At 48.0% G+C, this 12,848-nt stretch overlaps 1 protein-coding gene across 1 annotated transcript; it reads left to right on the top strand.

The window, feature by feature from the left end:
* Positions 1 to 1,926: 1,926 nt before the first annotated feature.
* Positions 1,927 to 2,829, top strand: LOC112253243 (ubl carboxyl-terminal hydrolase 18-like). Its single transcript, XM_024425259.2, has one exon. The coding sequence runs from the start codon at positions 1,927 to 1,929 to the stop codon at positions 2,827 to 2,829; it is 903 nt and encodes a 300-aa protein (XP_024281027.2).
* Positions 2,830 to 12,848: the final 10,019 nt, after the last annotated feature.

A 12,848-nucleotide genomic window follows, 5' to 3' on the forward strand; every position in this document is an offset into this window, starting at 1 on the left:
ACTCGAGCAAGGCCACGGAGCTCAAATGTCTATACAAGAGCAAGTATAGCAAACGCATGGTTGCTGAAACAGACAATCGGGCCGGGGTCAGACCTGTCAAGATGGCTCCCGGGGTGTACGTAGATAATCCAGACGTGGGTACTTCGAACCAACACTGTCCACAGCATCAGCTCCATCCTCACCCGTCCATCATAATAGATGTGAAACAGACACACAAACTGACAGATGAACTTCATCCTGTCCAATCCAAGGAGGCTTATGGTATGGAAAACTCGGTCACTCGGGGCACATGTCAAGGTATGTATCTCTCCTAGATTTGAATAACCTTGAATGGAGTGACAACTTGACAGAAATGTTGAGCTGTAGCAAGTTGGGTGATGAGATAGTCAACAATGGCAATTGTAATATAGCGTCTGAGGGCGATAGCTCTAACAAGGCTCTAGACCTCACCATAGGCCAAGCGGGAGCCAGTGTGAACAACCTCATTGTCAGCCCGTCCCAGGGGACCATTACTGAAGCCAGTGGCGAGGATGCATCGAACCCACCCAGTAGCATACTGGCCGCAGTCGGTGATGCTATACAGGGTAGGGTGAATAATATGAGAGGCAAGATGATCAAGGCTCTAGACCTCACCATAGGCCAAGCGGGTGCCAGTGTGGACAACCACATTGTCAGCCAGTGCAAGGGGAACAGTGCTGACGCGAGTGGCAAGGGTACACGGAAACCACCCAGCAGCATACCGGCAACAGAGCCAGTACAGGATATCGGTGATGATATAGAGGGTAGGGTGTGTATGAGAGGCAAGAGGATCGAGGGGGAGATAAACACAACCATGGTCATTCTGAAGAGTACCAACGAGAAGGAGATAGCACGCTTCAAAGACAGCGTGGTCATCCAGTCACAGAGCATGACCCAAATGCACCCTCTTATATTTGCTGGTCCCAGACATGGATTGTGTAAGTGCTCTATGCGCAAGGATGTGTTCATCTTCCAATACGCTCAGTTGTTCGATGACTGCAAGCAGGTGTTTAACTGGACCGTCGCAGACTCACCTAACTCTGTATACGCTTTTCTGCTACAAGTGTTTCTCACGCTCAAGGCGGCCCTAGATATGCGGTTGCTGCCTACTCACATCTTTATCAGCAAAGGAGCTGTGATGATCGACATTGTCCCTTATCTGAGCAGGAACTTCAACAAGCCATTGGCCTCGATGTTCAGTGACCAATGTAAGAACTTGACCCGTCTCTGTACTACTATGGTGTCAAAGCACTTACCGGACTCGAACCTGTGCAAATGGCTTTGCAATCTCAGTACTGGCACGTCTACCTCGCAGGTACTGACCGACTCGATCGGGTGGTATATGGAGAACCTCAGCCTTACAGAGGCAACCAGACAGCAGAAGGCCCGGGTGATACTAAGCTGAGTACACTGGTTAGGAACATAGTGATGAGGATGAGGATGAAGATATTCGGATCATCTAGGCTGGAAGTGACGACATTAGATTGTACACAGGGTTTGACAAAGGTGACTCTGAACGTCTCTGCCCTCTCTGGGGTTGTCAGGATAGATCAACTGGACCGGTCAAAGTTACTGACTGACAACGGTAGCTGTTTCACACACAACTTAGTGTCCCATATCGATTCCAAGTTGGCCCCTGTGATAGTGTTCACAAAGTGTAAGCGACAGGGACCCGTGCAGGAGTTTACGCTCAACTATTACAAGATGACAATACTCATGGTTCTACTGAACCTGGAGGGGTCTGTGTTATCTCTCAGAGAGCTGTTCAATAGCGTGATGACATTCAGCGTGACTGAGTACTAAATATCGTAAAGTACTAGATATCCTAAACTGCTGTCGACTGGGTCACATCGGAATCTGTGTTGTTGTTCTGCCAAGGCTGATTGGTCTCCCTGTCTACCTTACACTATGCGCGGCTTGATCAATTACGGGGCTTACTGCAGCATCAATAGCGTTGTCCAAGTGCTGTGTGGGACACGTGAGCTACGGGACATAATTCGGCTGGTCGATGGTCAAGATCACCGGTCTCCTAATACGGTGGCAGTGAGGCTTATTAAGTGTCTCATCTACGATATGACCAAAGGCAACATGTCACCGTGTGATCCGAGCTTACTAGTAAACGCAATGACATTGTACAGAGGAGCCCCTTTCGATGTTCAGGAGGACTCAGATGTGGTCTTCAAGTGCATCATCAACGCTCTAGCAGACGACTGTGGGATAGCTAAGAGGATAGGTTCTCTGTGGGACATTGAGAATGAGGACCGTGTGCGCTGCCTCCGTTGTAACACAGTCCAGTCCACACTCAATAAGTCCAACACGATCACCGTGTTGATAGGTGATAATCTCCCCACAGAGCTGCAGGACTATATCAAACTATACACTGACATCACGTTCACCACCTGTGACTACCATTGTACACACTGCCACACAGGAACTCAGATTGAAATCACCAGCAAGGTAGTGACATTGCCGCAGGTTGTGTGTATGAAGATCGAACGTGTTAGGAACATTGGCAGAGATACAGCTGATATAGTCAAGACAGGCACAAGGTTTGCTTTCCCTGAGACACTGGACCTGAAATATATCATGAAAGACCCTGAGGCACCGGTAGCTACTGTATACAAGCTGTATGCTGTTGTAGCCCACCGTGGTACTCACTACTGTGGACATTACACAGCTTATGTGCGAGACGACAACGATATTTGGTATCTCGCAGACGACTCTCATGTCAGAGTGTGCTCTTGGGAAGATGTCAAGTCAACCTACGAAGCTGGATCTACAGTGCCTTTCGAAAGTATTCGGCCCCCTTGAACTTTGCGACCTTTTGCCACATTTCAGGCTTCAAACATAAAGATATAAAACTGTATTTTTTTGTGAAGAATCAACAACAAGTGGGACACAATCATGAAGTGGAATGACATTTATTGGATATTTCAAACTTTTTTAACAAATCAAAAACTGAAAAATTGGGCGTGCAAAATTATTCAGCCCCTTTACTTTCAGTGCAGCAAACTCTCTCCAGAAGTTCAGTGAGGATCTCTGAATGATCCAATGTTGACCTAAATGACTAATGATGATAAATACAATCCACCTGTGTGTAATCAAGTCTCCGTATAAATGCACCTGCACTGTGATAGTCTCAGAGGTCCGTTAAAAGCGCAGAGAGCATCATGAAGAACAAGGAACACACCAGGCAGGTCCGAGATACTGTTGTGAAGAAGTTTAAAGCCGGATTTGGATACAAAAAGATTTCCCAAAATTTAAACATCCCAAGGAGCACTGTGCAAGCGATAATATTGAAATGGAAGGAGTATCAGACCACTGCAAATCTACCAAGACCTGGCCGTCCCTCTAAACTTTCAGCTCATACAAGGAGAAGACTGATCAGAGATGCAGCCAAGAGGCCCATGATCACTCTGGATGAACTGCAGAGATCTACAGCTGAGGTGGGAGACTCTGTCCATAGGACAACAATCAGTCATATATTGCACAAATCTGGCCTTTATGGAAGAGTGGCAAGAAGAAAGCCATTTCTTAAAGATATCCATAAAAAGTGTTGTTTAAAGTTTGCCACAAGCCACCTGGGAGACACACCAAACATGTGGAAGAAGGTGCTCTGGTCAGATGAAACCAAAATTGAACTTTTTGGCAACAATGCAAAACGTTATGTTTGGTGTAAAAGCAACACAGCTCATCACCCTGAACACACCATCCCCACTGTCAAACATGGTGGTGGCAGCATCATGGTTTGGGCCTGCTTTTCTTCAGCAGGGACAGGGAAGATGGTTAAAATTGATGGGAAGATGGATGGAGCCAAATACAGGACCATTCTGGAAGAAAACCTGAAAAGACCTGAGACTGGGACGGAGATGTGTCTTCCAACAAGACAATGATCCAAAACATAAAGCAAAATCTACAATGGAATGGTTCAAAAATAAACATATCCAGGTGTTAGAATGGCCAAGTCAAAGTCCAGACCTGAATCCAATCGAGAATCTGTGGAAAGAACTGAAAACTGCTGCTCGAGCTGTTTTGCAAGGAGGAATGGGAAAAAATGTCAGTCTCTCGATGTGCAAAACTGATAGAGACATACCCCAAGCGACTTACAGCTGTAATCGCAGCAAAAGGTGGCGCTACAAAGTATTAACTTAAGGGGGCTGAATAATTTTGCACGCCCAATTTTTCAGTTTTTGATTTGTTAAAAAAGTTTGAAATATCCAATAAATGTCGTTCCACTTCATGATTGTGTCCCACTTGTTGTTGATTTTTCACAAAAAAATACAGTTTTATATCTTTATGTTTGAAGCCTGAAATGTGGCAAAAGGTCGCAAAGTTCAAGGGGGCCGAATACTTTCGCAAGGCACTGTATATAATGGCCAGTTCTACCACTTCCACCATACCACTTCCACCATGACAGGGTCACTAATCATACTCTCCACGTGCTTTGGTATGTAATTGCACCAGCTGATTGGATTCACACGCTTGATGAACGCTGCCAATGCGGGATTGTGTATCTCCTGATACATTTCGGGCCCGGTGATAAACGTGTCTCTCCCAAGCTCCTTTAGCGTGTCATTCCAACAGCTCACCAGCTCACCATTGCCCTTGACGCATGATTGCTTCACGGCCCTGCAAAACCTCACAGTAGTAGACACGTACAATTCAGGAGCCAGATCCTGGACCTTTCTCAGTACGACAACAGGTACCAGGTTCACCCGCTTGCCATCCAGGAACTTGCTGCTCCTTCTGAAGTAGACAGTACGAGTGTCATGGTTCTCATAATGGAAGTGCTTTAGGTCACACTTCATTTTCCGTGAAACAATCAACCCTTGTCTCCCTCTTTTTCTTCAGCATGTCAGCCGAAGCAGTGCCTACTACGCAGCACATGGGGGCTATCTCTTCCATGTGAGAGACTAGAACCTGGGTGGACATTGTGTTGTCCTCCGTGAGTAACAACTGGACAGGCTGAATCTGTTGAAAGGAAGGGGTGAGTGCTGTGGAGTGAGTGGGCACCTCCAGGGTCAAGTCCCGAAAATCGAACATGCTACCAGTGACAGTTTTCAGCAACTCCAGGCTCCCGAGTCCCGGGACAAACAGTACCTCTTGGCCGATGTATGACTTGCCATTGCCTTTCCCATTTGTCGGGATGCCAACCGTGTAGGTTCCAATCATGGACCTGTTCCTGTCGTAGTAGACAAAGTTGTGTTTGTCAGAGTTCTGTGTGACCGCTGGAATCACCTTCTTACCCTTGGGACTTATCAGTTCTTTAGTCGGTATATAGAAGTTTGTGTAGTTACCGTATGCCAGTAGCACGTGCCTGAGACCAGCCATGTCTAGACCTGACATTGAGTCAACGCCTGTACCACTTTCAATGTCCACTAGGTCCATCAGCGCAAGCAATAACAAGCGCGACGGTTGTTGTTGTATAGTGTTAGAGTCCTTGATTACCATATCCCTGATAATCTTATAGATTGTTTTTTGGTTTGTACCTTTTCTATCTCTCCAAAAGTGCCTGTTGCTTACACAACATCAGGTCGAACACTTTATCAAACAGTCCTTGTGTACTTTTACAAGTGAACACATCTTTGTAATCCAATTTGTAATACCAAGGAGGGTGGTCTGCCACAATATATTTTGTGGTTACACCGGCCATGGTCGGTATGTTCAGTATCTATCGATGTCTATCACTTCTTATAGACAGTTCTTGTGTTTCATATGAACCAGCCTTTAAACAACTGGTGGACCACTGTAGTCAATTGGGTAGAATGGGAGCCTGTTAGACCTCTCTCAAAGTCTCCAGAGTTGTGAAGTGGATATGCCTTGCGTAAGGGCTTTTACATGGCAGTTTGTAGTGACATCACCTACCATTGGCTGGATAAAATAACCCTCAACCACAGTAACTCAACACTGGTTGGTTATTGGACCATGACTGATACACACCACAAAGACTCTGTTATATGAGCATGACTGTCTTGCCCTGCTACAGCTGAGCTATCTAAGCATGGCTCATGTTTCCAAACCGAGTTCAAATATCCAACAGAGACCAATCCTATCTATCCAAACATGGCTCATGTGTCCAATGTCACTGTTTAGGGCTATTCTTCCCTCCCACCCTTTACCTAGCTTTCTCTTTCAATTCAATTCAAGGGCTTTATTGGCATGGGAAACATGTGTTAACATTGCCAAAGCAAGTGAGGTAGATAATATATAAAGTGAATATATAAAGTGAAATAAACAATAAAAATGAACAGTAAACATCACACATACAGAAGTTTCAAAACAATAAAGACATTACAAATGTCATATTATATATATATACAGTGTTTTAACAATGTACAAATGGTAAAGGACACAAGATAAAATAAATAAGCATAGATATGGGTTGTATTTACAATGGTGTGTGTTCTTCACTGGTTGCCCTTTTCTCGTGGCAACAGGTCACAAATCTTGCTGCTGTGATGGCACACTGTGGAATTTCACCCAGTAGATATGGGAGTTTTTCAAAACTGGATTTTTTTTTCGAATTCTTTGTGGATCTGTGTAATCTGAGGGAAATATGTCTCTCTAATATGGTCATACATTGGGCAGGAGGTTAGGAAGTGCAGCTCAGTTTCCACCTCATTTTGTGGGCAGTGAGCACATAGCCTGTCTTCTCTTGAGAGCCATGTCAGCCTACGGCGGCCTTTCTCAATAGCCAGCTCTTTCTTTCACTCCCCCTATTTCTGCCCCTGGCTCAATTTAGGGCTATTCTTCCCTCCCACCCAATTTCTAGCTTTCTCTCTCTCTCACTCTCCCTATTTCTGCCTCTGGCTCTACTCATGTTTCCGAAATGAGTTCAAATGTCCAACCGAGACCAATCCTATCTATCCAACCGTGGCTCATGTTTCCAAACCGAGTTCAAATGTCCAACCGAGACCAATCCTATCTATCCAACCGTGGCTCATGTTTCCAAACCGAGTTCAAATGTCCAACAGAGACCAATCCTATCTATCCAACCGTGGCTCATGTTTCCAAACCGAGTTCAAATGTCCAACAGAGACCAATCCTATCTATCCAACCGTGGCTCATGTTTCCAAACCGAGTTCAAATGTCCAACTGAGACCAATCCTATCTATCCAACCGTGGCTCATGTTTCCAAACCGAGTTCAAATGTCCAACAGAGACCAATCCTATCTATCCAACCGTGGCTCATGTTTCCAAACCGAGTTCAAATGTCCAACTGAGACCAATCCTATCTATCCAACCGTGGCTCATGTTTCCAAACCGAGTTCAAATGTCCAACTGAGACCAATCCTATCTATCCAACCGTGGCTCATGTTTCCAAACCGAGTTCAAATGTCCAACTGAGACCAATCCTATCTATCCAACCGTGGCTCATGTTTCCAAACCGAGTTCAAATGTCCAACTGAGACCAATCCTATCTATCCAACCGTGGCTCATGTTTCCAAACCGAGTTCAAATGTCCAACTGAGACCAATCCTATCTATCCAACCGTGGCTCATGTGTTCAATGTCACTGTTTCGGGCTATTCTTCCCTCCCAACCTTTTCCTAGCTTTCTCTCTCTCTCACTCTCCCTATTTCTGCCTCTGGCTCTACTTATGTTTCCAAACCGAGTTCAAATGTCCAACCGAGACCAATCCTATCTATCCAACTGTTGCTCATTTTTCCAACGGGGCCATGGCTCATGTTTCCCACCCGAGTTCAAATGTCCAACCGAGACTAACCATCACGAGGAGCTGATGGGGCCCGAATTTGCCTGTTTTGGAGGGCTGTGAGGCTCCTGTGTCCACTTGGCACTTGGAAAAAGTTGACGGCTCGTCTTTAAAATCGAGACCATTTCCATCTGTCCAACCGGCACGAGGAGCCAATGGGGCCCGAGGTTGCCTGTTTTGGGGACTCTCGGGGCTCCTGTGTCCACTTGGCACTTGGAAAAAGTTGACGGCTCGTCTTTAACCCTCCCGTTGTCCTCCTATTATGCCTACCACACAGTGTCCCCCCGGGTCACCCTGTCCCGTCTTGGCTAAAGGCCCAGTGGGCACAAGTGTGACAGTATGCGTGTGAACAGCCTTTGCAGATGTATTTCTTACACCTGCAGCACGCAGTGTGTGTCTTGGCGCCCTTCTTGGGTGGGCAGAGCTGACACCTCTTCCTCTAACTCGCCCCCGGCGGTGCAGCTGGGGCGGTGGCGTCGGCCGGGCCAGCGGCTTGCTCCCGGGCTTGCGGACGAGCCTCGGCGGTGGCACTCTGTAGGACTTTGACAAGTGCGGACGCGGCTTGGGTGCGGGGGAGACGCTGCCTTCTTTGGAACAAGGGCTTCACGAGTGCCTTTCCGAGCTGCTCCAGGAACACCCTCCTCTTGTTCCGCTTCCCAGGCCTCCAGTCGGGCCATATGACAAAGGCGTTGTAGGAGGACACGTCGAGGATGTTGTGGAAGATGACCAGGGGCCAGCGGGCGGTCATCCGTCTGCAGCTGTAGGTCCCGACCACCTTGTCTAGGTTGTCCACGCCGCCCTTGTTGCAGTTGTAGTCTAGGATGAGGGCCGGCTTCCGGTCGCGGCCATCGCTAATGTCGGACGGATGTGAGTGCTACGGGCGGTAGTCCGGCTTTCTTGCAGGAACAATGGCGTGCAGCGTGCTCAAAGGGTTCTTATTTCTCTTTGCCAGGTAGGACACTAGTGGTGGTGGGCGCATATGGTCAGAAGTAGCACGTTCTTATTTCTCTTTGCCAGGTAGGACACTAGAGTGGTGGTGGGCGTGAAGGCGAACCTGGAGGACGAGACCTGTCTGCCCTTTGACTGGAGCAGCGCGGGAGGGAGCTCGGGCTTGTTCTTTCGCACCGTGCCGACCATGTGTGAGGTTCCTCTCGAGGAGCCGCTGCCCAAGTTCGTAGGAGGTGAAGAAATTGTCACACGTGATGTTGTGACCGCCCGGCAGTCCCTCGGTCAGATCGAGGACGACGCGGACGCCCTGGTTCTTCCGCCTTGCCGGTGTAGACTTGCATCTTTCAAGCGTAGCTGGACTTGGCGTCGCAGGCCACCCACGACTTGATGCCGTATTTGGCTGGCTTGCTGGGAATGTATTGTCGGAAAGGACAGCGTCCTTTCGGTGGGGAGAAGGGAGGGGAGAGGAGATTAGCAGCGTCATCGCACTGCGTTTATGGTACATGCAGCCGCCGCCGCTATACAGACGATTGCTACTACTGCCGATTGCTACTACTGCCGATTGCTACTACTGCCCATGCTACTACTGCTACCTGTCTATGCTACACGTACATACACAGATACATAGACGGTACCTCTGAATGGGACCAGTTGTTCGTCCACCGTCACGTCGGGCCCCGGGTTGTAGAGGGCCGGCAGCCGCTCCTCCCGCAGGTCCCATACCTCTCTTATGGCCGCCAGTCTGTCGGTGGCGAGTCTCGCGGGTCTCGACTGGCGGTCGTCGAATCGCAGCAGCCTCGAGTACTTGTGAAACACCTTGAGCGGCATGGTGGCGCGGAACACGGTCCTGCCGCTCTCGGCGTCCCAAAGGCTGGCCGCGGCCTCTCCTCGGGACCTGTAGACGCCGGCTAGGATCAGCAGCCCTACGTAGGCGCGCAGGTCGGTGGAGTCCATGGGTCGCCAGCCGTCGCCGTATTTTCTCACCCCCTGCAGATTTGTCATGTCCACAATTATCCTTTCTATCGCCGGTGTGACAAACAGCCAGGAGGTGGACGCGATGTCGAGCGCTCGCGACGCGGCGTAGGCCGTGGGGCCCGGCGTCACGATGGGGCCGGGGCGGCGGATGGCGCGTGGCCGGTCCGGGCCGTGATAGGCCACGGAGAACCATTTGATTTTGCTGTTTTTTGACAGCAACGTCTCCCTTTGGGCTCGGGCGGCTGCCGCCGCGTCCTCTCTGTCTCGATCTGGCTCTCTGTCTCGCTCTGGCTCTCTGGCTCTGTCTCAATCTGGCTCTCTGTCTCGCTCTCGCTCTCTGTCTGGCTCTCTGTCTCGCTCTCGGGCAGCGGCCGTGTCTCCCTCTCGCTCTCCCTCTTGCTCTTCCTCCAAAGAGGAGCACGACCGCGAGGCAGAGTCGTCGTCGTCGTCGTCCACATCACGCTCAGGGTTGTATTCCTCACCGTCTTCATCTTCCGAAACGTCCTCCTCTTCGGATTCGCAGTAGTCTTCTTCGTCTTCTTGGTCGACACTGGAGGATATCTGTTCCAGGACCTGAGCCGCGCTGAAACAAGGACTGCAGTAGGCGGAGGGCTCACGCTCGGTGGGATCGTATTCCTCCTCGTCGTCGTCGTCGTCCTCATCTTCTTCTTCTTCTTCTTCCTGACAATATTAGTAGCCTCTCTACGGCCGGCTTACAGTGGCCATGTGAATGGGACGAGGCACGCGAATGGACGAGGCGCGTGGTCGGCCCTGTCTGCTCCTTCGGCCCATCCGGTACGCTTGGCTGGCCTCCCCGTGTGATTGCACCGAGGTCGTGCACTGAGTTCTTGGGGACAAGTGGTGCCAGGGTCACTCTGACCCGGCCCAGACAGAGGGGAACAACTCATAAAACAGGGCCAGGGTCACTCTGATCCAGCCCAGATAGTGGTAGGAGGGTTACAACATACACCTTGCTAACGCTGCCAGGGTCACTCTGACCCCAGCCCCCGGGACAGAGGGGAACAACTCATAACACAGGGCCTACACAGGGCCCGGGTCACTATGACCCGGCCCAGGCAGGGGTAGGAGGGTTACAACATACACCTTGCTAAGGCTGCCAGGGTCACTCTGATGTCACTATGACCCCGCCCACACAGGGGTAGGAGGGTTACAACATACACCTTGCTGTTTGACTAGTATCCACCAGGTGGTAGTGTGGGTCACTATGACCCGGCCCAGACAGGGGTAGGAGGGTTACAACATACCCCTTGTTAACGCTGCCAGGGTCACTCTGACCCACCGAGGCAACGGGAGGGTTATAACCTAAATCGATACTGTCATTAACGTGGTTCTTCAATAATAATGCATAATACTTGTTGGATGTGCATTTGGTGTCCAGCTGTTTAATTATGTTATTTTCACACATCATCATCTGATCCAGGAAGACATTTTCAGAATGACAGTCAAGTCATTTGGAACAGCTTCCAGGACACCTACACCACCCGATGTCACAGGAAGGCCATAAAGATCATCAAGGACAACAACCACCCGAACCACTGCCTGTTCATCCCGCTATCATCCAGAAGGCGAGGTCAGTACAGGAGCATCAAAGCTGGGACAGAGAGACTGAAGAACAGCTTCTATCCCTAGGCCATCTGACTGTTAAATAGCCATCCACAGAGAGGCTGCTGCCTACATACAGACTTGAAATCATTGGCCACTTAAAACACTGGAACACTAGTCACATTAATAATGTTTACATATCTTGCATTACTCATTTGATATGTATATACTGTATTTTATACAATCTATTGCATCTTGCCTATGCTGCTCTCTGTCATTGCTCATCTATATATTTATATGTACACTACTGTTCAACACTTTGGGGTCACTTAGAAATGTCCTTGTTTTTGAAAGAAAATGACATTTTTTGCCTATTAAAATAACATCAAATTGATCAGAAATACAGTGTAGACATTGTTAATGTAGCATTAGTAACAATAGTAGATGTATTTTCCATCCATACAGGAGCATCAATGTTGTAAATGGCTATTGTAGCTGGAAACGGCTGATTTTTAATGGATATCTACATAGGCGTACAGAGGCCCATTATCAGCAACCATCACTCCTGTGTTCCAATGGCACGTTGTGTTAGCTAATCCAAGTTTATCATCCAATCTACCTCATCCTCATACTGTATTTATTTGTCTTTCTCCTTTGCACCCCAGTATATCTACTTGCACATTCATCTTCTGCACATCCTACCATTCCAGTGTTTAATTGCTATATTGTAATTACTTTGCCACCATGGCATATTTATTGCCTTATACCTCTCTTATCCTACCTCATTTGCACACACTGTATATTTTTCTATTGTATTATTGATTGTATGTTTGTTTACTCCATCTGTAACTCTGTATTGTTGTATGTGTCGAACTGCTTTGCTTTATCTTGGCCAGGTCGCAGTTGTAAATGAGAACTTGTTCTCAACTGGCCTACCTGGTTAAATAAAGGTAAAATTAAAAAATCTAATAAAAGTAGCGGCAGTAGCATTAGTAACAATAGTAGATGTATTTTCCATACATACAAAAAGCTTATTTCTCAGAAATGTGTTTACATCCCTGTCAGTGAGCATTTCTCCTTTGCCAAGATAATCCATCCACCTGACAGGTGTGGCATATGAAGAAGCTGATTAGACAGCATGATCACAGGTGCACCTTTTGCTGGGGAGAAAAACAGGCCACTCTAAAATGTGCAGTTTTGTCACACAACACAATGCCACTGATGTCTGAAGTTTTGAGGGAGCGTGCAACCGCAGACCACATGTAACCACGCCAGCCCAGGACCTCCACATCCGGCTTCTTCACCTGCGGGATTGTCTGAGATCAGCCACCTGGACAGCTGATGAAACTGTATTTATGTCTGTAATAAAGCGTTTTTTTGTGGGGGAAAACTCATTGTGATTGGCTGGATGCGCCCATACTCAGTTATTTGACATCCATAGATTAGGGCCTAAATAATTTAATTACATTTACTGATTTGCTTATATGAACTCTAACTCAGGAGCATCGTTGAAATTGTTGCATGTTGCGTTTATATTTTTGTTCAGTATATACAGTATCACTGTTTTTTTAAGGCGATTTCTAATCTCTTGAATTAAGTTTTTGTTTTTCCTATTCAACATTTGGAACCAC

The sequence above is a fragment of the Oncorhynchus tshawytscha genome, linkage group LG06 (genome assembly GCF_018296145.1).
Source record: "Oncorhynchus tshawytscha isolate Ot180627B linkage group LG06, Otsh_v2.0, whole genome shotgun sequence".
NCBI classification, from domain to species: Eukaryota; Metazoa; Chordata; class Actinopteri; order Salmoniformes; family Salmonidae; genus Oncorhynchus; species Oncorhynchus tshawytscha.

Coding starts and splice junctions, on each gene's coding strand:
- LOC112253243 (XM_024425259.2), top strand. CDS start 1,927: ATGCGCGGCTTGATCAATTACGGGGCTTACTGCAGCATCAATAGCGTT.